This window comes from Nicotiana tabacum, chromosome 4 (assembly GCF_000715075.1).
Source record: "Nicotiana tabacum cultivar K326 chromosome 4, ASM71507v2, whole genome shotgun sequence".
NCBI classification, from domain to species: domain Eukaryota; kingdom Viridiplantae; phylum Streptophyta; class Magnoliopsida; order Solanales; family Solanaceae; genus Nicotiana; species Nicotiana tabacum.
Genome location: NC_134083.1, coordinates 124,517,114 through 124,541,096, shown reverse-complemented (window position 1 = coordinate 124,541,096; position 23,983 = coordinate 124,517,114). Strand labels below are relative to the sequence as shown.

The 23,983-nt window shown below is 37.0% G+C and overlaps 2 protein-coding genes across 8 annotated transcripts; both read right to left on the bottom strand.

Annotated features, from left to right (window-relative positions):
• Positions 1–2,430: 2,430 nt before the first annotated feature.
• On the bottom strand, positions 2,431–7,729 carry LOC107816181 (uncharacterized). Of its 3 annotated transcripts, XM_016641886.2 has the most exons (6): positions 7,454–7,472; positions 7,223–7,293; positions 6,371–6,488; positions 5,217–5,322; positions 3,439–3,571; positions 2,431–2,811 (listed from the first exon to the last, which is right to left on the bottom strand). In XM_016641886.2, exons 3-6 carry the CDS (start codon positions 6,423–6,425, stop codon positions 2,599–2,601), a joined length of 507 nt encoding a protein of 168 aa, XP_016497372.1. In that variant the 5' UTR covers positions 6,426–6,488; positions 7,223–7,293; positions 7,454–7,472; the 3' UTR covers positions 2,431–2,598. The 3 variants fall into 3 exon arrangements, with proteins under 3 accessions (XP_016497372.1, XP_016497366.1, XP_016497361.1); XM_016641880.2 differs by lacking the exon at positions 6,371–6,488 and having other exon boundaries at positions 7,241–7,293; positions 7,454–7,729; XM_016641875.2 differs by lacking the exon at positions 6,371–6,488 and having other exon boundaries at positions 7,454–7,727.
• Positions 7,730–8,874: 1,145 nt separating this feature from the next.
• Positions 8,875–21,256, bottom strand: LOC107816199 (glycerophosphodiester phosphodiesterase GDPD4-like). 5 transcript variants are annotated; one of them, XM_016641891.2, is made up of 9 exons: positions 20,829–21,243; positions 19,970–20,056; positions 19,735–19,832; positions 18,991–19,051; positions 18,717–18,797; positions 18,364–18,456; positions 16,638–16,727; positions 9,835–9,962; positions 8,875–9,721 (listed from the first exon to the last, which is right to left on the bottom strand). In XM_016641891.2, exons 1-9 carry the CDS (start codon positions 21,006–21,008, stop codon positions 9,553–9,555), a joined length of 987 nt encoding a protein of 328 aa, XP_016497377.1. In that variant the 5' UTR covers positions 21,009–21,243; the 3' UTR covers positions 8,875–9,552. The 5 variants fall into 5 exon arrangements, with proteins under 5 accessions (XP_016497377.1, XP_016497383.1, XP_016497391.1 ...); XM_016641897.2 differs by having other exon boundaries at positions 18,991–19,055; positions 20,829–21,242; XM_016641905.2 differs by lacking the exon at positions 19,970–20,056 and having other exon boundaries at positions 20,829–21,256.
• Between the last annotated feature and the right edge of the window lie 2,727 nt (positions 21,257–23,983).

The following is a 23,983-nucleotide window of genomic DNA, read 5'->3' as shown; positions in this document are numbered from 1 at the left end:
TTCTTCAAGGCCCAAAATCTAGGTTTTGTGGAGGCATTGTTCAAGATTTTGCGGAGACAAATTCAGGATTTCCTCAAAGGAAAAAAGTGCCTAGAAAATCTTTGCTAAGAAAATTATCTAGCTATTATTGGGGACTCAAATGTGAGTCATTTTGCTAGATCCGCAGTTCCTTGGAGTTACCTTCTTTTATCTAGTTATTATCGTTGCTTCATTTAGACAATATTTATATTATGTTTCAGTCAATTGTATTATTATTCAGTGGTGGTCATTCATGATATCATATTACCAGTTTTTGGGCATGTTGTAGTAGTATTTTTTCGTACTGTATCATATTTATTATTATTTATCTATACTTGATCTCAGATATTATTATTGCTCTTGTTTAAGCAAATTGTTATTACTGTGTTGGTGGATTTGGTTCGTCTAGCCGGCAGTGCTAGGTGCCATCATGACCTTGACAGGATTTGAGTCATGACAAAGTGGTATTAGAGCCCTAAGTTCATAGGTTCTACGAGTCATGAGCATATTTAATCTATGGGAGCATAATGATTAAACTCCATCTTTTTTAGAGATATCTTAACTATAGAATTGAGGTCCTTCGGATCAAAAAATATATTGTATAATATTGTATATAAAAATTAAATTTCAACTTCAACTTCCTTTTTCAACAGGTATGATTCCTAAAAGAGGAATTTTCAGAAACCATTATTGTTTAGTGGCTATTAACTTCCTATAGCTATCATATACGTAATTACTTCTTATAGCTACTATTCAGCTGTTACGGTAATGTATCCGTTGTATTCGCGCTGCTGTATTCATGAATACAGCAGCAAATAACGCCTAAAAATCATGGCAGTCCAGCTGTACGCGCATGTATTCACATGTATTCACGCCATGTATTCATGAATACAACAACAAAAACCGCCTAAAATCAGGGCAGTCCAGTTGTACGCGCATCTATTCACATGTATTCGCGCTGCTGTATTCATGAATACATCAGTAAAAAGCGCCTAAAATCAGGGCAGTCCAGTTGTACATGCATGTATTCACATGTATTCACTCCATGTATTCATGAATACAGTAACGACAATCACCTTAAAAATATGTATGTCCATCTGTCTAATAACGAAAATAATATCAATTAGCGTGATAACTCCTAATATAACTCAACAAAATCAATTCTAACATGCCTCATTATCAATCCAACTAATTAGAATGATTTTTAGTTGTATAGAACTTTTGGATTTAGTGTGTTTCATTTTTTTTTTATTGTTGCATTAATTAGATTCAACGTTTGTATTTACTGTATTCGCTATTTTATATTCAACGTATTCAAATGTATTTGTATTAACAATATTTTAGCTATTCCTAATGCATGTTATTATTGTTGTATTTCATTGGTTGTATTCACTGTTATTTCTATTTGTATTCAGTGTCTTTCACTGTATTTTAAAATTAAATGTATTCACTGTTTATATTCTGTTCTATTTTAATGTTTGTATTCAGTGTATTTCAATGTTCATATCATGTACTCATGCATACCGTACATGTGTATTCAGCTGTATTAAAAAAATACAGACATTCGAAATACATAAACACAAGCTTAAAAAGTGTATTTATACAAAATACAATGTGTTTGAGCGAATGGTAGTATATTTCATGACTCAATGGTAGTATATACCATAAATACTTATTTTGTTATAAAATATAAAAGGTAGCTATAGAAAATAATATTTTAAAATAATTTTGATTTATAATAAATAGGGTGTATACCTTTGGTATATGAGGTAAAATTTCCTTCCTAAAACCAATGTTAATCAAACCCAATCAATTTAGCACTCTTGATTTAAGTTACTACAAGCTTTTTCAATAATTTTTAACACCTAATCGTTTTAGAGTAAGGTTATCCAGATCTGAGTTGAACTTCGAGTACTGATGCTTCTTCAATAGTGTTCTGAGTCTCGCCGCAACAATAGACCAATTTTAGTACAAAATCCAGATGTATTCATCCAACAAAAAATCATGATTTCGAAAAATTTCAACTCTAAATTTTGACACTCATCAAATCGAAAATTGAATTTTCTAGCTTTAATCTCTCCACTGAGCAATGCTATCGATTTCATCATCAACGCCGACGGAAGCACTTTCAAGATATATACGAAATAGGTTAAGTTGGGTAAGATTTAAAATTATGAGCCAACATTGGTTATAATGTTGGGTCAACTATATTTTCATGTAATTCTTTCTTTACAAATTCAAAACAGGTAAAAAGAAGTTGCGAAACATTACAGTTTCTTGACATTTCTTTTTTCCCTTTTACCTTTCTTTGTGGCCTTATGGGAGACAGTTGAGAAATATTATATAGATTGCAAGAAATGCTCGTTAAATATATTGCTAAATTTACAGAAAATACTTGCTTACTGTAGTAGGATAACCAAAATAGACACCATAATTTCAATATCACTTGTAACAGTTTTCAATGCCAATTCCTCTGAGACTGGAATTTTAAACTTGATACATGTACAGAAATGCCCGAATTCTTGATGTTCCATTACAAGAACTACTAAAGAGAAGCTAATACATTAGTTTCAAAGAACATTATACATCCCTCACTTTAACCCTGACTTCTGTAAGGGGTTGAACAGCCTTTTTTGGGCTTGAAGAAACAATCTTCTTCGGACTTGAAGGAACACTATTGATTTTAATTGGTTGACCGCTACTGAATTTACGAACCAACAATGTGAAACATGGTAAAAACAGTACATAAAGCCCTGCCAGGATGAATGGTGTAGCAACAAGCCAGCCCAACAACTGTAAAATAGTTCATAAGTTCAGAAATTGAAAATCAGCAGCAGAAGAACATCTTTTTCCTGCCTTAATCTAAAAAGAAGAGAAGAGATACGAAGGAGCAGATGGGAAGTATTCAGGATCAGAATTGAGATTGTACAAAAGACACCCTGTTCTATTAATTTTTCTATAGAGGTTTGTCTTGGAACTTAAACAAAGTTACCGATAAAAAATTTGGCGCATGCTGAGTGACTAAATATCACAGCCATAACGATGCTAATAATGCATGTTCCATTGGCAAGTCATATGTACGTATTTAAAACATATATGCATGGAAACTATTGACTTCGTGAACGGTCAACAAACAGGATCAGAAAAGTGTGAAATCTATTGGAAAACCAAAAAAGAAACCTTGTTTCACTTCAAAGTAATTAATTATCGCCACACCACAATACAGCTTTTCTTAGCACAATCAAAGAAAACTGACAAGTCCATCTCTGTTGAAAAAACTCAAACTCAATGTATAAAGCAAATATTGACTGTGGATTGAAGGCTCAAGAAGTAGATCATCAGTGCAACAATCAGAAGTAGATACTGACATGAGAAAGAAAGGGAAGAGAAAAATGCTTGAAATGAAGCTTCTTTACTCACCGCATGGAAAATGCTCAGCAAGACCTCCCACGAAGCCTGACCAGTCAAGACCTTCTTTAATGCATCAGAGGTCAAAGCAAAATGAGATCCACCACTCACAGCTTCGCCTAAACGTAGGAACGGAATCACCAAACTGCAAAGTGAGGCACATCAAGCATTGAGGATATTAAGAATGTATCATGAAAAAATATAATGAAAAAACATGGTTAAGAGGAAGACTGGAAAATCAGTATGAAAGCAATTAATAGCTTTCACTATAGACCTCAATTCACCACTCATTTAGACAACCCTCCATCTTATCTCATTGTTCCAACAAAACCCCCCCCGGAAAAAAAAAATGTTACATTATGTTCCACACAGGCACACATAAAGTATGCATGTAGACCTGCATCTGGCATAACGGAATCCGCCAAGAACATCCTGCTGAAAAAGTCATCACAGGTTCAGACTTTTGAGAACAGAAGTTGATCATACCCCTTGTAAACATCACAGGCAGGAATAATGATCCCTCAGCCCAAGCCAAATAATAAGGTCTGTGCATTTTGTCCCCATTACTTCTTTATCATGCAAATTTTATTGACAAACAGGTACTAACTCCATGTACAAGGAGCATACAAGAGAACCTACATAAGAATGTCAATGCTCATATTTTTTGTTTCCTTAAGTTGAATGCTTAGATTTGTATTCTGTTTGATAGTTAAGAGCTGAAATTGCTTCATTGCCACATCAAGTTTTATAAACAGAAAAGACAAAAATCTCTCCTGAAATTGAAGTGGTTGCTCACATGGGTAGAAAATTCATATACATGAAAAGAACGTCTTGCATTTTTACGGAGTATATAAAAGAAGAACAGCAAACAGATATTTGCAGATGCTCTATTCAAACATGAGGCATAGTGAAACAGAAGCAAAATGTGTGACAGTGCAGATATATATGCATCGACTTATTTTATTCCTCAATCTCTTACATGAAACAGAACTCTTCGTGTCTATCTACTCAGAAAATGGTAAAAAAGAAGTCTGAGCAACAAGAACATCTCTGGCAGAACCAAATATTAAAAGATATACTCCCTCTATTCCATTAGTTTGTTCCAAAAAGAATGATACCTTTTTTATATTTGGAGATATTTTAACTTTAAATTTTCAATTTTACCCGTAATGACTGTTGGAAAATATAAGGGAAAAGGTAAATAAATATTATGTTGAGAGGAAAGACAATATTACTACATTATTTATTTATGAGCAGATATACAAATTGGTTGAGTCATGCTAGGCACTGGCTAAGAAATTATTTCAGCAATGTGAAAGTTTCCTGAGGATTAAACAAGCCTTCCTCTAACAGAGAGGGAACATGAACATCAAAATTTAAATAACAAACCAGCTAGTCAGAAATGGAGAATAACAGAAAAGCAGTTAAATGTCTCTAGAAGAAAATTGGACGTGAGAAAGAATTGGCTGAAGAAGGTTTCTTCTTGCATATGATTGTCAATGATAAGAGCTATTTATCGGATAAAAGTAGCCTTTTAATCATGACAAGTGGCAAGTCACTTATCCAAACCTTTTCATGCAAAATGCCACTTTAATTTAAAAATTGTGTTGTGTCAAACACTACCACATAAATTGAAAGGGAGGGAAGTCATAGGAATCCATATCTCATAATTCAGGGTCAGGTGATATTTGTTCAATCATTAAAAAGGATTTGGAACAAACTACTTAAACTTGGGTGGGGCGTTGTAGAAAAATAAGAACTGTTCTAGCCAAAGCCCCTCTGTTCAGTACCTCAACTCAACTGGAGTAGCAATGAAGTTGGCCAAGAACACAGTTGGTGCATGACACGAGGATCCAAGTACTGCAATAGCTAACCCACACATAAATACAGGGACCCCTGTCAAAGAAAAATAGATTGTAGATCAGGCAACTATAGGAAATGAAACTATCCAGTTAATTAGTTTTTAGCCAAAAAGCTGAGAAACCATATCGGAACTTGCAGTGTAATGCCTAAAGACGTCTATGCTGATTCCATTGACAGGATCGATACAATTCAAGTTTTTCCATCTTGATGGATGTTTTGAGCTAGGCAATGAAAGTTTGAATAACTCAAAAAATCCACATATGTATTTCATCTTTCACTGTAGTTCATGACTAGGAAGTATTGTCAATAGATGTGCCATATTTAGCTGAAAGAATAGCTTCGCAGAAAAGTATGCTCTCCACTCTATTTCATTAAGATGTTGCAAATTTCAGCATGTCAGTAGTCCTATCTGTTGTGAATTCCAACTCACCTGCTTGTAAAAGTATTTGTCGCCAAATCTGTTTGTAAAGATCACGTTTCACTTCATTTTTACACCCAACATACAAGATTTATTACTACTAAATCCTTCTGCTCGTATCTAGAACTTTCACATACATTTCAATTTCACTTAAAGGGAATCATTAACTAAAAGCAAATTAAACTTTTAAATGACCTTTAGAAAATATTTGCGAAGACCTAAAGTCATCCCTATAAAAGTCGGGCTCATAAATCTTATGATGTTATATGCTTGCTGGTCTAAGTTGCTCCGACACGGCAGTTTAGGTGCCGCACCCGTGTCGATACGACACTAGTATGGGTGTGGGTATGGGATCCACGACAGATGAAAAAATTCGAGACGAGATACAATTTGATTCCCAAAATCAGAACAAACTAGAGTAAATTTGAAGAAAATAGCATACCTTTATTTAGGAAATCAATCATTTACTTATCTACAACTTGAGAATAAAAAAGAAATCCACACTTTACAAGCTATACATAAGTATTCTACAAAAATTTTCATAATTTAGAGATATTTTTATATTTTTATTTTTTGAATTATTTTTAACTGGATCCCCGTACCCGTATCCGTACTAGGATCCGTATCCCCGAATCTTAGAATTTATATCTCGAAGGATCTGACCTCTAGATACGCACCCGTGTCCGAGCAACTTAGTTGCTGGTAGCTGCAATGTCATATCCTTTACCAATCACCAGATTTTCCTTCAGAATCGGCTTTTAGATTGATCTGGTTTCTGCAACTTTAGAATAAATATTTTAAGTCTAATGAAAATTTGTCTTTTGCAAAGGGAATTCATATCTAGTTTTGCAATTTTATGAGCTCAAGATACAACCAAACTCAAAATATTGTCCAACTTTTTGGTATGTTTTGATTTGGAAAGCACCAAATCCCCCCATCAGTTGGCATGGAGATCTTGCAGTGGACATCTCAATTTAGTGGGATAAAATTGTCTTTTGATTTTTCATCAGTTTGCCATATTCCACTTTTTTCTATGGATTCATCTCATCAACATTATCACCATCTTTGTACCCTACTTGCTTGCAAGCTCACGACCTAAAGTTTCTCAATGTACTTGAAAAGAAATTAACTGATCACAAGATAAATGTTTTCCATGAACTCAAGGCAGTAAAGATGTAATGCTTTCACAGGAAGAGCTAAAATAAACTGGTAGGTATAAAAGACTAAATCCATTTAATTAATATTGACAAATATATATATTAGTGCCTCTGTTTTACTTTTATGTGGCGTCATTTGACTTGACACGGTATTTAAAATTTGACTAGTGTATTATGTTAGTGGTAGTGGAAGAAAATTTCAAAATAATAGGAGTATAGTTAAAAGGTTAAATTTGATAGAGAAAGCACCATATCAAAGTATAAAATTTAATAATTAAGTGAATTAGAATTGTGGAAAGTTGAAAATTAGTCATATGGAGTGTCAAATAAAGTGGAACGAGGAGGATGAAAGAGATACCAACGATGGGAAAGATACCCAGTGTAACGCCAAGAGCCCCAGAGAATGCCAATTGCTTTGGCTCTGCACCCCTTCAAAACAAATCAATAAAACGATTTCATTCAATCACAAGTTCCGCCAGATCAGCAACTCTATGTGATCCAAATAGTGTTTAAAAAGTAGTGAATTCTGTTTTCAGTAAAAGTGTAAAGTTAGATGCCATTGAGGAATAGAAAGGGGAAAATGCGTAACCTGCGGAGGATTTGGAGAAGAGGATCAACGATCTTCTTGTGAGACCAATGACCCACTTTCAATCCAATCTGTTTGAACATTATATTGAAGACCTCTTAACTATCAATTCTTCTACTTTACACTCAATGGTCAACTCAAACTGATTGGAACCAAATGACTCATATGATATGGCGTCGCAATAGATGGTGGATCGCGCTGGAAAGGAATAGCAAAAAGAATCAATCACGTTCAGGATTTAAACACAACGACCTGAAATTGAATGAGATTCCTATATGGACTTTTTCCAACTATTAATTACACATGGCGAAGGAACAAAACGATGTCGTATGCTGGTTGGGGAAACGTATGAGTTGAGAAAGCTTTGAGCGCGTTTGGATTAGCTGATTGTAAATAGTTGATAAACTTGTAGTGCTGAAAAGTTTTTTTAAATGCTGAAACTGATTTTTAAAATAAGTATTTACGTGTTTGGATAAAAGTGCTGAAACTGTTGATGTGTTTGATTAAAAAATGCTGATAAGCTATTCTTTTGTTAAAATGACTAAAATACCCTTGAATCTTTTTCAAAAGATTATAAATTAAAAATTTCTTTGTAAAGAAAAGAATTAATAACGAATATGGAATGAAGAGAAAGTTAAGAAATTTATTTTGGGAAAAGTATTTTGTGAATTAGAAAATATTATTAAGGATAAACTAGTAAAAGTGTTGGTCAAACTAAAAGTGCTTATAAGTTAAAAAGTCATAAGTTGGAGGTGACCGGCTTATGACTTACGGCTGATTTTAGCTTATAAGCACTTGGCTTATAAGCACTTTGAGTGTTTATCAAACGCGTAGATAAGCCAAAAGGTGCTTATAAGTCAGTTTGACCAGCTTATAAGCTTAGCCAAACACCCTCTTTGTTTATAATGCGAAACAAGAGAAAGCTGATAAAGAGGCAGTGGAATCTGATATCCCCGCTCCCACGTTTGATTGAGCATGAAATTTATGAAAAAAAATAAGAATTTTAAAATTTATGATCCTAAACAATTCAAAAAGGAGTCCAGAGTATTTTTATGGTTATAAAAGCTTCTCATTAAGGGTAGAACTGTAAGTTTAAGCAAAATTATTTTCAAATTTAGAAAGGGATCATTCTTTTTGGAACGGACCAAAAAAGAAATATGTTCACATAGACTGGACGGAGGTAATACTATTATTTATGCTCGAAGTTGAAAAGCAAATACAATACGTAAGGCCAAAGCCAAAGACTTCCTGATCTCAAGCAACAATGTACTTAACTTTTTGTTATTCTTCCACATGACATGGAAAAGGGGCCATCTAAACTAGACTTGTATTTATCTGTTAAATCAACTGATAAGGGGCTCGTAATGTGAACTTTTCTAATCGTGTCATAAATTCCACTCGCATACAGTCCATAAATACCCGCATTTTGCACAATGTACATTCATTTAATGTAACAAATAGGCTAAAATGCACTGATAGCACTGTCGTGTATACAAGTAAACTCCTTTCCAGAAAAGTTGCTCATCCGCTAATTTACGAATGAAAGAGGAACAAGCAGATATAACGTATCGTTCCTAATAACCAAGCTGATAAAAGATGAATAAGAAAGCAAAGGGCATACGTTGCTTAAAAAGCATAGCAGTAGAACAACAATCATCTCCTCGTCTTCAGAAAATTATAGTATTCCCAACCTTCTTCATTTTAACTTCAAATTGCTGGCCTGCTAATAGCCTAACAGTACCATTACAAGAAGCCCTTTTAACCATAGCTATCAGCAATCTCTCCTAAAGCTTTAACTTCTGTGATACATTTCAGCATCATCCAACCCGTAGCTGGCAAATGTGGCGCTGCTCCAGCATGTCAAGCTGATAATGCAATCGAAGTACATTTAATGCTGTATATTAGCTGATTGGTGTTGTCGTCCTGTGTCCATCCTTCTTCTTTTTTTTTTTGTCTTCTAAACACACACTATTTGAGAAAATAATATTTTGCATTTGTAAAACCGAAGCCTCTCCCGCTTGCATTCCCTGGTTTACTTTTCCCATTTCACTTGCAGGGCGCAAATTTTGGTTTATCTATCTTTTGAAAAATATAACTTGTCCTCAAGTGGACAGAGAAAAACCTTCCTCAAAGCATTGTGTCCTCACATCTTGCATAAGGCGTTGGAGTAAAGATGGATTGCTTGTAACAATAGCATCCACCCGCTCAAATAACATTTTCTTCATTGAGTCCTCATCATCAACAGTCCATGCATAAACCTTTTTATTCCTCCTGTTGAAATAAAGAAAAGGAGAAATCACAAGGTTAGATAACTGTAGTTGTGGACCTAAAATGAGTGCCGTTATGATGCATGTATGGACCACAAAACCGATTAAACTTCATACCCATGGAGGATTTTCATGAGATTCTCATCAATTAAAGGATGGTAAACACCAACAACTGCAGCACCTCGAAATCTCAATAACTTCATTCTAGTTCCTGTTGAAGGATCTACCATGACAATGTAACCTACCTGCAGAACCACCAAACATCACATTCGCATAAACCAAGCTACGATCAATTCAGCTTATGTAGAGTGGAATTTATAGGGATTAACACTTAATTCAGTAAGTTTATGATCTAAAAAAAGATAGTAAACCTACAGCAAATCTAGGATACACTAGTCAAGCTACTGTTTTAGTGTCACAAAATCAACTCCACTTTCATGGAGACTTTTTCTCGCATTTGTCAATACATTTTCGTCATGCTATAATCAAACAGAGAATAATGGAACCACTTTTATTCTAAAAATAGTCAAAATTATTCAAAAAATTAACTTTACCTCAGCTTTCGGACACCCTTTCATTCATCTAAGACAGAATCCATTTTTTCCCTTAATAGTCGTGTCCAAAACAATTCAGACACCTAATTCAGAACGGAGAGAGTACAATTTTGAAGAATAGCAATACACACCATCCAGAAAGTGTCTAATTTGTTATAAGTTATACAGAGAGCAATCACAGCAAACACTCAAAAGAAGCTTAGACCTCAATGAACTTGTTCCTTACATTGCCACCTCTCCTTTTTTTTGATGAAGTAAGGTGTTGTATTGCTGGCATCAGGAAGATGCAATAAGTACAAAAGAAGGGATGTTAGCTCCAGTACATCATGTGCTATTCTAGTCATAGGGAGCTAACCACAAAAAAATGGGCCATCAGGCTAGGCTCATTGAGCCAATAAAGTCTAAAAAGGGAATAACATTATTTACGGGGGAGGTATTACTCCAACTGAAAAGATACACTAGACATCTAGCTTTCAAAAAGTGAATAGGAGTTAAAATGCCATCAAAATATCTTCAATTCCTTTCTGTCCAAAGACACCAAAATATGCAACCAGGGACCATTTTCCAGATACTTTTGATGGCCTTGCTGACTTTCCAAAAGCTCCAGCTTTCAACTGCTTCCTTAATGTTCTGAGGTATTGTCCAGCTGATACCAAAAATTGAGAAGAACATGTGCCAAAGATCAGTAGCCACTGTGCAATGCAAAAATAGGTGATTGATTGATTCTGAGTTTAGCTTACACATGTGGCATCTATTCACAATCTGGAAGTTCCTCCTACAAAGATTGTCTTGTGTCAAAATAGCACCTTTAAGAGTTGTCCATGCAAAACAGCTGACCTTTGTAGGCAGTTTGATTTTCCAGATTAGCTTCCAAGGCCACATGTCAATAACTTCATTCAAAGCACAAAGTTTATTGTAACCTGCCTTCACTGTATATGCCCCTTCCTTAGAAGTACCCCATCTTAGCTTGTGTGCTGGATACTCGTTGTACAATTTGCTAACCTTCCAAGTAGATCAAGCACTTCTTCTATCTCCCAGTCTTGGATGTTTCTCCTGAAAAGGACCTCCCAAGTGTTGTTGGATCTATTCTGTGCAACTGTTGAGTTAGGATCAGTAGCTAGGTGGAAAAGAGTGGGGTAGGTTTCTTGAAGTGTGAAGTTCCCTAGCCACTAATCCTTCCAAAATTTCACATGTGCTCCATTACCAACTTTGAAGGATACTTCTTGTTGGAAGACTTCCTTTAGGCTGTTAATGTGCTTCCAGGGCCCAACCCCATGAGGAGCTCTTGCGGTTCTGGTACTCCAAATTATCCAGGTGACCATATTTGGCTTTTACTATTTCCTTCCATAAGCTTGTGCCTTCTTGCCCATATCTCCAATGCCACTTCATTAGCAAACTCTTGTTGTGTTTTGAAAGATCTCTAATGCCCAGACCACCTAGTGACCTTGGTTGAGTTACAGTTGCCCACTTCACCAAATGGAATTTGTGACCTTCACTATTACCTTCCCATAAAAAGGATCTTCTCAATTTGTCCAGCTGCTTTTGGACTTTACTTGGCATAGGGAAGAGGGACATGATGTAGGTTGATATGCTGTCCAAGACACTGTTGATCAGAGTCACCCTTCCACCCATTGAGAGATATTGCATCTGCCAAGTTGCTAATCTTTTTTCCACTTTCTCAATCACACCATTCCACACCTTCACTGACTTATGTTTTGCTCCCAAGGGTAGTCCAAGGTAGGTAGTAGGAAATGAGCCAATGCCACAACTCATTATACCTGCCAGCTCATCTAAGTCAGGTACCACATTGACAGGATATATCATGCTTTTCAGTATGTTTATGTGTAGACCTGAAATAGATTCAAAAATAAGAAGGGTTAAATTAAGGTACTGCAGCTGCAGTCTTTCAGCCCCACAGAAGATTAGTGTGTCATCTGCGTATAGCAGATGGGAGATTGAGATTGAAATCCCTGAGTTGTTGCTTATCTTGAACCCTTCAATTCATTCCAATTGCCTTGCTTTATCAAGTATTTTTCTCAAACCTTCCATTGCTATGATGAAGAGAAAAGGTGAGAGAGGGTCTCCCTGCCTAATCCCTTTCTGAGGGGAGAAAAAGCAAACTGGAGATCTGTTGATGAGGACTGAGTATTTGACAGTGGTTAGACTGAACTTGATCCACCTTATCCATCTTTCACCAAATCCCATTCCCCTTAGAGTAGACAGAAGATAGGACCAGTTGACTTGATCAAATGCCTTCTCTATGTCTAGTTTACATAGAATTCCAGGGACTCCACTTTTAAGTCTCTCATCTAGCAGTTCATTTGCAATAAATGCTGCATCAGTTATCTGCCTATCTTTTAGGAATGCATTCTGTTCCCCTGAGATTAGGTTCCCCATCACTGTCTTCATTCTTTCTGCCAGAAGTTTAGCCACTATCTTATACACACTTCCAATAAGGCTTATTGGTCTAAAATCCTTGAGCTCTACTGCACCTTTTTTCTTGGGGACCAGTGCAATGAAGGAGGCATTGCTGGACTTTACCATATGACAGTTATGGTGGAAATGGTTGATTGCTGCCATGATGTCCGGCTTGATAAATTCCCAAGTTTTTTGGTAAAAAGCCATTGTGTAGCCATCGGGCCATAGGGCTTTATCTGGTGCACAAGAATTGATGGCTGCCATCACTTCTTTTTCTTCAAAAGCTCTTTCCAACCATACTTCTTCCTCCATCGAGATCCTGGCTAAGTTTTCAAAGTTGACACTAGGCCTCCATTGCTCACTCTCTAAATATAACCCCTGATAAAAGCTTAGGATTTCAGTTTTGATGGCTTCTTGGTCCTCAGTAATTTCCTCCCCTATCTTCAATCTATTAATGTAATTGTTCCTTCTGTGGGAGTTAGCCATTTTCTGAAAGAACTTAGTGTTTCTATCACCTGCTTTAAGCCATAGACATCTTGATTTTTGTCTCCATGAGACCTCCTCAACCTTTGCTATTTTCTGTAACTCCACTCTTATCTGCATTAGTTTCTCCTTTTCAACCTGTGTTTGGGCCCTGTTCTCTGTTGTTTGCTCCAACATTGCTAGCTCCTCCAGTAGTTTAGTCTTTTGTGTTTCTAGTCTGCCAAACTCCTCTCTGTTCCAATTAGTGATGTCTGCCTTGAGCCTTCTCAGTTTCTGCACAAGTATAAAATCTGGGCTACCTCTTATCACATAGCTCTGCCACCAGCTTTTAACCTTATCAATGAAACCCTCGGCCTGTAGCCACATATTTTCGAACTTGAAATAAGAGGGGGTGGCTTCCCAGTCACCATACTCAAGGAGTAGGGGCCTGTGATCAGAGATCACTCTTGGGAGGGCTAGCTGCTTGATAGCTTTGAAACTGTCGCACCATTTAGGGGAAATTAAGAACCTGTCTATTCTCGAAGCTTGCAATGAGTCTTCACCTCTGAACCAGGTATAATAAGCTCCTTGTAGAGGCAAGTCTATAATTCCCAGGTCTTGGATGATGTCTGAGAACACCATGGCCCTGGACCTTCTAACACAATTGTATCTTTCATTTTCATACCTACAAACATTGAAATCACCCCCTATAACCCATTGCTCATTCCAGATAGATCTGATTGCTGCAAGTTCTAACCATAGTTCCTCTCTTTCAGGATTTGTGTGTGGCCCGTACACTCCTGTAAAACACCATCTGAACTGTTCATGCAAGCTTTCTAACATGCATGAAAGAGTGTAGCAACCTTGATGAGTATCCGTGTTTGCCCATTGCCTTTTGTCCCATAAGATGATAATACCTCCACTGTTCCCTACAAATTTCAACTCTGCTCACTCTACCCAACGATTGCCCCATATTTGTCTGATCCATGATATTGGGAATTCTTCTATTTTTGTTTCTTGTAAACAAACAATATCTGACTTCCACTTCTTAATCAGTGATGAAGTTGTAGTCCTTTTATCTGCTTCATTCAATCCCCGCACGTTCCAGCTTAATATTTTAACTTTCATCCAGAAAAAGCTTTGTAAAACCTGTCCCTATCCCCTTTCCTTTTACCCTCGTAATTTAGGCCCCCATTTTAGTCTTTCCAATTATTTTTTTTGCTTCTTCTTACCCATTTTTTTTCTCTGGAAGGTGACTTTTGTTTCTGCAGCTGCATTTGCCTCTTTTGATCCATCCGGAGGATGATACCCATAATCTCATGCTCAAACCCTTCTACGTTAACCCCAAAAGCCTTGCATGCCTTTAACATCACAGCCTTTGTCCATCTTGTATGCTCGTAGATATTTGGGGTATCGATTACTTGCATGTTTGAAGAGCCATGTTCATACCATAGGAGGGTAAGTGTGTCGCAAGAAGAGAGCTCGACATCTGAACTGTCTACAACTTCAGTTGGTTGTGGCATCTTCCTGCAAATTTTTTGCAGAACCTTTTCTCCTTCATCGTCTGCCTCTGAGTCGCAGTGGGTCATTGAAGAAGGTTTAACACTGGGCCCTTCTGAGAAGGAGGCTTCTAGTTCTATCATTAGTGGGTCAAAATAATTTACAGAGATGTAGGGGTTGGGCTTCAAAACACATGGGTCAATTTTAGGCCCAGTTGCTCTCCAGATTTGCTTTGTTAATTTTCCCCTCTGTGCATGCTTGCCTTTTGGGCCCTTTTTGTAATATTCACGGTCCACTAAGAGGCCCAAATTTTGAGTCCTCTCTTTGACCCCAACATTTGATTTAATGTGCCTCCCAGCTGGCATCCTGTACGTATGCCCTGAGTTTGAGGCAGCCACGTCAGCCTCTTTTGAATTAAAGATGATGGGTCTATTTTGGTTAAAGACCACTGGGTTGTTCGTTGGTTCCTTCGCTTGACTCGAGGAGGGCTTATCAGAGACTGCCGCCTTCTCTACTCCGACGGCGACTGAAACCTCGCCGGAAATTGCAGGTTTTGTGAGTACGTCCTCCAAAACTGAAATCTTGTAGCTCGCGTTGCTTATTTTTAACTCGACAACCCCCGGGTAACTCATCTCTTTTTCTTTTACACAGATTCTGGCCCAGAACATATGTGCCCTGTTTTTCGTGTCCTCATCGGTGCCTATGAATCCTCCGAACTTATCTCCTATGAAACTGAAAGTTTTTGATGTCCAGCCATGCAGAGGGATTCCAAAGGCTTTGATCCACTTCTGTCCCATTACACCTTTGGTTGAAGATGACCCAGATTCCGGCGACCACCACTCAAGAGTCAAGTATCTCCCATTCCAGAACCAATACCCTGCTTTTACCCTAGCTGTTTCCTGTCTCGATGGTAGTTTGAAGAGGAACAAATTATGGGCCATCGGAGTGACCATGAGACCTGCTGTTACTTTCCACCTTGTGATAAACCATTTTTGAATTTGAAAGGGTCGTTGAAGCAATCAATCAGGCACTTGGATAGAAACTGGGAGCTTTCATCGGCAGCAGCAACATCTTCAGTAGCAGCCACTACATCTTCTTGCTCGTTGACTTGTGTAGGCCATTGTGGAATCTTTGCAGCCACTAGAAAGGATCTCTTTTGCACATCTGCAAACGTTTTGAACTTGTAGTTGGCAGCCTTCCCCAAAAATTGTAATATTCTTCCTGCTATATCTCCCCACCCCCTGTTGTAGTCGTTTTCTGGTATTATGATGGCAGATTTTCTGTCTCCAACCCAAGTTTCAATTCTGATGAATCTGCCATAAACATTGTAATTTTGATACACCCTGTATAAATACGCTTGTATCTTTCTCCCCCACCTTCTGTAAAGACTCCCGGCGCCACGTGAAGCTTGGTACATTTGCTCACATACCCATCTGATGTTGTCCTCATCAATCTTAATTTTACTTGTAAATCTACTGCCCCTTTCGATCCATAAGAACCACCTTTCATTGTCTTCACCGATGTCGATAAGCTCGTAGGACTTGTCACCTCAAATAAAGAAGAGTTTTTCCCCCATGTTATGCGAAGGAGGAAATTCACCGGAAAAGGAGTGAAATTCCATCGGAAAGGGTACCGGAAGGTGAATGAAAAAGTAGGCACATTTCCCAAGTCAAAGAAACTTATCTTTACAATCTGCTCTTACAAAACCCTTGCCACCTCTCCTGCAACACTCAGGGTACAAATACAGTTGATTTGAACTAACCCAGCATTCTTTCATAGGATAAAAGGAAATTTAGCACAATAATGTCAAGAATATGAGATTTCAGATATAGTTTCCTCCATTTGCAAGACCAACATTGCACGAAAAGACTGCAAAAGCATCAGAACAGACCAATATTATCTGTGTCCTAAGTCACTTCTAAAATGGTTGGCATGCAAGAAAATGAGAAGTGAACGCCAAACTGAAGAAAAAAAAACAGTTGTTACCATAACATCTGACGACAGTTTCATCACATCTCTTGAAAAACTGTCACTTTTAGCCCATACAAGGCAATTCTTACAGCCTGTATTGTTGACCTGTAAAAATTTAAAAAGAGAGAGAGAGCACAGCACAAACCTCAGTCACGTGGGAAAACATACATTTAAGTTGCAATAGACAACAAGGTCAGTGACATACACCATCCATTATCAATAATAACACTTAAGCACGCAGTTAGCTGTCTTTTTATAGCCACATGTAATTAATTAGCTGTCTTCAAAAGCCAGAATGATAATTAACTCGGCAAAATACATAAGTAACCACCTGAACTATACACCAAATCCCTGTTATACACTTTCTAAGGATGGATAACATATTTATTATACACACACCATTTTTGCCAGATGGCATGCACGCGTGTGTTTAACAAAAAAAATGAGCGCGTCAAACCTATGCATTATCTGTCCAAATCCTTATATAAGCACACGTGTCTAAATCTTATTTTTTTCCCTTATTTTCTTAATTTAATAGTTAAAGTAAAAGAAAAAGATGTCCAGTCCCTTCTTCCCCATTTGGAGCCCCTGCGGTCCCCGGAATCCGGCGAAAACCGCAGCTCCGTTTTCTTTCACACGCCTCCCCATCTCCTCCCCTTTCATCTCCTTTAAGTAGATTTCGGCCATAACTTGTAACGCCGGTGACGATCTCCATTGCCAGGTCATTACTTCCACTATCAGTTCATGGCCGACGAGCTCAAATGTTCTCCGGATGGGTGGAGCTCTCGGATCTTTCCGACAAGTTGGTGGTTCTTCATTCAGATCTGGTCTCGTTTGGTTAATAAAGGCAAATGACGACGACCTCCATTTTCCGGCCACTGTTACAGTGGCAACACTCATTGATTAAAATGGTGTTTCCATAGCAAACAAAACAAACAAAACCCAGAAACCAAAAAATGGTGAAAATTTTTTAGAGAAACGAAAATACTGGTAAAGAAGAATAAAGATGATGAAGAAAGTGAGTCTTCAAAGAAAGAGAAGAATTTAACTATGGTGGTGCTTCTGTTTTTCTTCTGAAAGAGAAAGAGACGAGGAAAGAGAAACTGGTCAAGAAAAATTTAAGTGTTTTATTTTTATAAAAAAATTATTAACAAGTGCCACGATGTTATTGGTGCGTGACATTACATATAATCTGAAAAATTGGTCAAGAAAAAAGTGGTGTGTACTAGACACAATTTTGAGCGGTTGCGTGTGTAATATGATATTTGTTCTCAAAAAGTGTGTAACAGGGATTTGGTGTATAGTTCAGGTTGCTACTTATGTATTTTGCCTAATTAACTCCAGATAAAGGAAAAGCTGATCATGGATAGTGACTACCAAAAGTTGTAACTTTCTATCGGGATGAAATCCATAAGAAAGCATGAAACAATTTCTCCTACTCCCACGTAAAAGCTAAGAAAGACCACACAATATGCCTCAATCAGCTGCTCCTACAGAAGAAGTAGATATGAACTTCTTCTTCTTCCACAACTCAAAAGAAAGGAGGGCAAAAACAGAAGAAGAAAGAAGTGTAGAAATAAACTTCTTGGAGTTAACTGCTGGGTTGCAAGTGCAAGTATTGTAAAGAACTCACCAACTAGGTTAATATTTTCACCAATAAGAGAAACCATATGATACATGTTCAAGTAAATGTTATGGCTAGTAAGGTAACTATTTGGAAGAATGGGAACAGCAGACTTACAATAGAAAGAAGATCCTTTGCAAACTCTTTTTCATACAGCGGGGGACCAACTTTTGCATCAAGAATTACTCGGCGGACAGAACCTGATATCAACTGAAGGAAATGAAATGCCAAGTTATTAAACAAACAGCGAAAAATCCTATTTCCGGAAACAACATAAGGAACATCATGCAGGTATTGTATATGACAATGAATTCTATGGACAACATCAGTATCGCCAATAGCTGGCAGAAATATTACACACTAGTGGGAGATAAAACTGTGGCTTTTATTTTCTTGAAAGAGATATAGAAAGAGGAGAATGAAAGAGGCATGGAGTGAGAGAACAGTACAAGCTTGGATTTTCCGAGTACCTTTAATGCATCTTCAACTGTTGGAACAGTTAGATCATGATGCTCCAACTTAAGCTGATGAACTGCATCGAGCTCTTTAATCTACAAATACAAAGTAAAGAAATCATATTCAACATTCTACTCTAATATGTTCTTGTTGGACAGAGGCAAAATCAAAATACATTGGAGCTATTAAAATACAAGGTGTTAGTAAATAATTTATTTTAGATGCATGACAAAATAGGATCCAATATTTGCTTCAGTCAATCAACATTTAAAACCTAACGGTTCCCACCTCCTTTGAGCTTAAGTGTGAAACTTTAGAATTGTTGTTCCCAGTTATCCGTTGCAAATCCCTGCCTGCGACATGTGAAAATCAATGCTCCAGACTACTAAAACAGTGAGAAACAATTGTTATCATAAAATTCCAAATGAATGTCGTAATATATGTCCCCTCTTATCTTCTTGCAGGAAATAGCTCTAAACTACGAAGTGTGGAACCAAATCTTAGGCTGTATTCCCAGTATGGAATAAAATTTACATGCCTACCTGGTCAAATTCAGCTTTGACCCAAAATATGTAAGGAAAATCCAGAGAAAACAAGTATTTCGAGTAGAGAACAATTATCATTGAAGTTGAACTTTAATATCTTGTAGAAAATATCAACTTAATGAGCCTCCAAACATGCAAGGTTCCTACTATTGCTTTGTCCTGCTCTACTTCATATTCACAAACATTCTTTTACCACTTCAAACTTTGTTTCTCATGCGAATTCTTGGAAACTGAATAAGGTAGATCTTTTGTCCTTGAAATCTTTTGTTCTCATCCATGTGAACTGTCTCCCAGCATAAAGTAAATATTTATAGTAGCAATGCTTATTTTGGAAAACATTTGATTGGTCAAACTTAAAAAAACATTTGGGCACCACCTTTTCCGTCATAGCACAATGCATATATGAACTAAGTTTTTGTCACAAATTCTAAAGCTTTAGTTGGAGACGTGTCGCTAACTGGTTTCCCTGAGTTTTAAGTCCACATACCGGTCATGGAGGGCAAACAACACACCATCTGAAGAACGAGAAACATCAATCTCAATGCAGTCAGCCTGAGAATTAAGAGCAGTTCGGTATGCAGCCATCTACATGAATGATAAGATTATCAGAATTCCAAATAATGAAGTTGGGGATCATTTTGCGACAAATTAAAAATGAACAATATCAGCCAAATAAAGATGTTTCCAAGAATGACTCAACCAAAAGAACAGAAAATTCCTACAGTGTTGGGAAAGGCCTTCGACGAATCACCACCATGAGCACAGACCAGAGGAAGACTGTGCAGCCAACTACATTTCTGTGATTGCATCTGCATAATTATGTTTACATTATTCCTTTGTATGTTTAAGGAACAAGCGATCCTACCAAATGCAGGAATTCAAATACTTCACTCATGCAGTAAGAAATACAAACAGCTGTTAGAACCAGAAACCTGTACCCAATATGCTGTATGAACAATTTAGTGGGTCATACCAATCTCCCCGAAAAATTAAACTAAGATATGTAGGTCTCAACACTGATTCATTATCAGAAGGAAAATATATTAAAATAATTATCTAGGATTTCAAGACTCTGTTAGAGCAGAGATAGTACCAAATATCTGTAGGCAAGTGATACGAGCACGGAGGGCACTAACCAAAGGACTTCAAAGGATTTACTCATTCATTTACCAAATTAAATCCCAAAACTCCAATCTGGAGGAAAAAACAATAAGGCAAACAACTAATTGATTGCCTGCAAAGTCCATCACAACGTGTTTCCCTTCATTTGTGATAATATGCACCTTTCTTCGCAACGCCATCATGTTTGTCTAACAGATGCAAGATTATTTCAGTTATTGGCACCAAACAATGGAGAAAAAATTCATCAAACCAAAATTTCCACATTCCATAAGAATTGTGAAACATTATGCACCAATACCATAAGCTTTGTTTTCGTCTTGCACTTTCCCTTTTTCTCTCTTTTGGTGATAGAAATGATAAAGCATTGATCAACTCGGATAAAGTGAACGTAACATATTTAGCACCTGTGCTTTCAATATGAACACCTAAAAGTTATATGAGAAGGAAAGAGAATATAACCTGATGGAATCGACGGAGACGAAAATGGAAGTAAATAGGGGGGATAATGGCGATGAGGGCGAGGCCAATGAGCAGAGATCTAAACACCTTTCTGGAAGTGAAAACTCTGAGCTTTGGCTTAAGCTTTCGGGACAAGAGGCCATGCCTCTCCAACCGGAGTCGACGCTGTTGCCTGTCCATTCTCCACAATGGCACCCACCGATTTGTCCAATTCAACGGATTCCCATTGTTATTTCTTGTTGGTTGATGCAGAAAAATGCTGTAGTCAATCGAGTGTTTGATCACAGAAATTAGTAACTCTCACGAAGCAAAATCTATACATTTTGACTAGTATAAATTAGTAGATGGAGGGTAATTTTTAGTAATCTAGCATTTTAAATCTTGATTCTTGCTTACTTCAATTTTAATTCTCACGAAGGAATTGTTATAAGCAATATCATTGATTTTTTAGTAAAAATAATCTCAAGAGCCCACCTTGGAATATAAATGATGTTTATTCTTTTGTCAACAAAAAAGTTATTATTCAGTAAATAGAGAATTTTCCAATTCTATTATTTTATCTATCAATCAAAAAAGCGAAGCGAGTTCTATTACATATTGATTGGTGAGCTAATCAATATCAAATATGAAATGAAAATCGTTAAATTATTCAATTAAAAAATAATAATAATTTATGAATAATTGAATTCTTTTTTCAAGTTAATTCAAATTATTCTAACGTTTTATTACTTATTTATTTTTGTTTGGCATACAAAAACACTTTTGAATTCCTGGTAGGAAGAGATTTCGTTAGCTTCTTGGCACAATTGAGGCAAGACATATATTCCGGTCTTATCGTCACTAGCTGTCACGATCCAAAATCTCACCTTAGGCGTTGTGATGGCACTTAGTCCCTAAGACTAGGTAAGCCGGTTACTTAAAATAATTAAGCCAATTTAACAATGATATTTTAAATTAGAAATTTATATAAATACCAAAATAAATGTGAAATATGCCTACGCGACAATAATCACTACAACTTCTCAAGAGTAGGTAATACAGAGTCACGAACTCTAGCTGAATACATGAAAAGATCTCAAAGATCGAAATACAATACTGTTCAAATAACAAGCTGATAGTACAATGAAGGGAAAGGACTCCAAGGGACATCGACGACCAAGCAACTCTACCAAGAATCCTTGCGATCAATAAGCTAACTCTGCCTGAGTTCGATATCTCCAATACCTGGATCTGCACAAAAATATGCAGAAGTGTAGTATGAGTACACCACGGTCGGTACACAGTAAGTATCAAGATTAATTTCGGTGGAGTAGCGACGAGGTACAAGTCAAGACACCTACTAGTCAAAATAACTTGTGCAGTATAGAAGTATAAAGCTAATAATGAAAACAAGAATTAGTAAATGGCAATAAGAATCAACATGTGATATAAGAAGCAAAGTAATAAGAACACCGTAAAAGTACCATTGAAACCAAATAAGGAAAACAAATAACAACCAATTAACCAAGTCGTTCTAACACAAGTTTCGCAATGAGATCACTCCGAGATACGTCAACTCATAATCACAAGTCACGAGTCTCAAACCACAAATCATATGCTCACGACACCTTGTGACCACATTTATAATCAAAACCACACGGACAACTCACGTGCCAAATATCTCAATCCGCCCGGCATGATCACAAGCTTACAATCACAATCCGCCAAGCATGGTCACACGTTCAATATCACAATCCGCTCGGCATAGTCACAGGTTAATGACTTTCAATAACTTCAACTTCAATTAATTGCTTAAGAATAAACTCAATAATGAAGGTATTTTCATGAAATGGAAAATTTCAGATTCTAGTGTATGTAATAAGCTAACAAGGAAGAGATGGCATGAACTAGCAACTAGGTCTAAATGCATGAGAATAACCCGGTAACAAAATGATATCATGTAACAACAATTTCAATTAAGAATAATTTAGCAGTAAAAGGGTGTCGCATAATGATAAAAGAGGTAACAACTTCAAATAAAGAATATAAGAGTAGACTTGACAAGTAAAGGATATGGCATGTGCTAACAACTTCAAATAAAGCATGTGAGAGTAAACATGACAAATAAAAGATATAACATGTGCTAACAACTTCAAACAAATATATGAAAGAAGCCTAAGAATCTAAACCGGTCAATTTCCTTATATAAGCTCGAGTACGCACACGTCACCTTGTGTACACGGCTTTCATATGACACAGATAATACAAACAACTCAAATCCTAAGGGGTTGTTCCCCCACACAAGGTTAGACAATATACTTACGTCCAAGAAGTTAAACCAATACTCTAAAATGACCTTCTCGTGTTAAACAACCTCTAGACGACTCAAATCTAGCCAAAATAAATTAATATCATAAATAAAAACCATAGAAAATAATTCTGGATAATAACTATTCGATCTTTAAAGAAAACTAAAAAGTCAACCCCAGGCTCGCACCTCATTTTATATTTTTGAAAGTTTTTACAAGAATCCCCAATTTCTCCAATTCAATTCACTAATTTAATGATAAAACAAAGATGAAATTATGAAATATAATCAAATCCGGGTAAAGAACACTTACCCCCAAACCAAAGCATGAAATCCCCTATAAAATCGCCCAAATCCGAGCTCTCTAACTCAAAAGTGATAAAAATATCATAACCCTCGAAATATAGTACTTTAATATTCTGCCCAGATACAATACATCGTGATCACGAAGAATAAAACTCATCAGCTACTAAACGTGCTTCGTGAATGCGACATTCAGGTCACGAACACATTGACCACTTACCCAGCAACATCGCGATCGCGGTCTCTCAGTCGCAAATGTGGTGAACAAATCACTAATACCCCTACCAGCTTCCCTTATACGTGATCGCGTATGCCTTCATGCGAACGCGAAGATAAAGGTCCCCCAAGCTTCGTAAACGCGGTCGCCTCCTCGCGACCGCAAAGAACAAAAATGCGGCCACCACAAAAATCTCTACGTGAACACAAAGGTGCAGTCGCGAACGTGAATAAGAAGACACGAGATGACAGAACATCAATCCAAAACATGAGAAAATGGTCCGTAGCCCATCCGAAATACATCAGAGCCCCCGAAACCCTGTCCGAACGCAACATCAAGTTCCATAAT

Bases quoted from the DNA above. Each gene is read 5' to 3' on its own strand.
- LOC107816181 (XM_016641875.2), bottom strand. From the start codon at position 7,533: ATGTTCAAACAGATTGGATTGAAAGTGGGTCATTGGTCTCACAAGAAG. The intron at 5,323-7,222 runs GTATCTCTTTCA...TTTCTTTGACAG, and splicing joins GGGTATCTTTCCCATCGTTG to GGGTCCCTGTATTTATGTGT. The intron at 2,812-3,438 runs GTGAGTAAAGAA...ACTATTTTACAG, and splicing joins TGCTGAGCATTTTCCATGCG to TTGTTGGGCTGGCTTGTTGC.
- LOC107816199 (XM_016641891.2), bottom strand. From the start codon at position 21,008: ATGGACAGGCAACAGCGTCGACTCCGGTTGGAGAGGCATGGCCTCTTG. The intron at 16,728-18,363 runs GTAAGTCTGCTG...AAATTTTTACAG, and splicing joins CAAAGGATCTTCTTTCTATT to GTCAACAATACAGGCTGTAA. The intron at 9,722-9,834 runs GTATGAAGTTTA...TTATTTCAACAG, and splicing joins CTCATGAAAATCCTCCATGG to GAGGAATAAAAAGGTTTATG.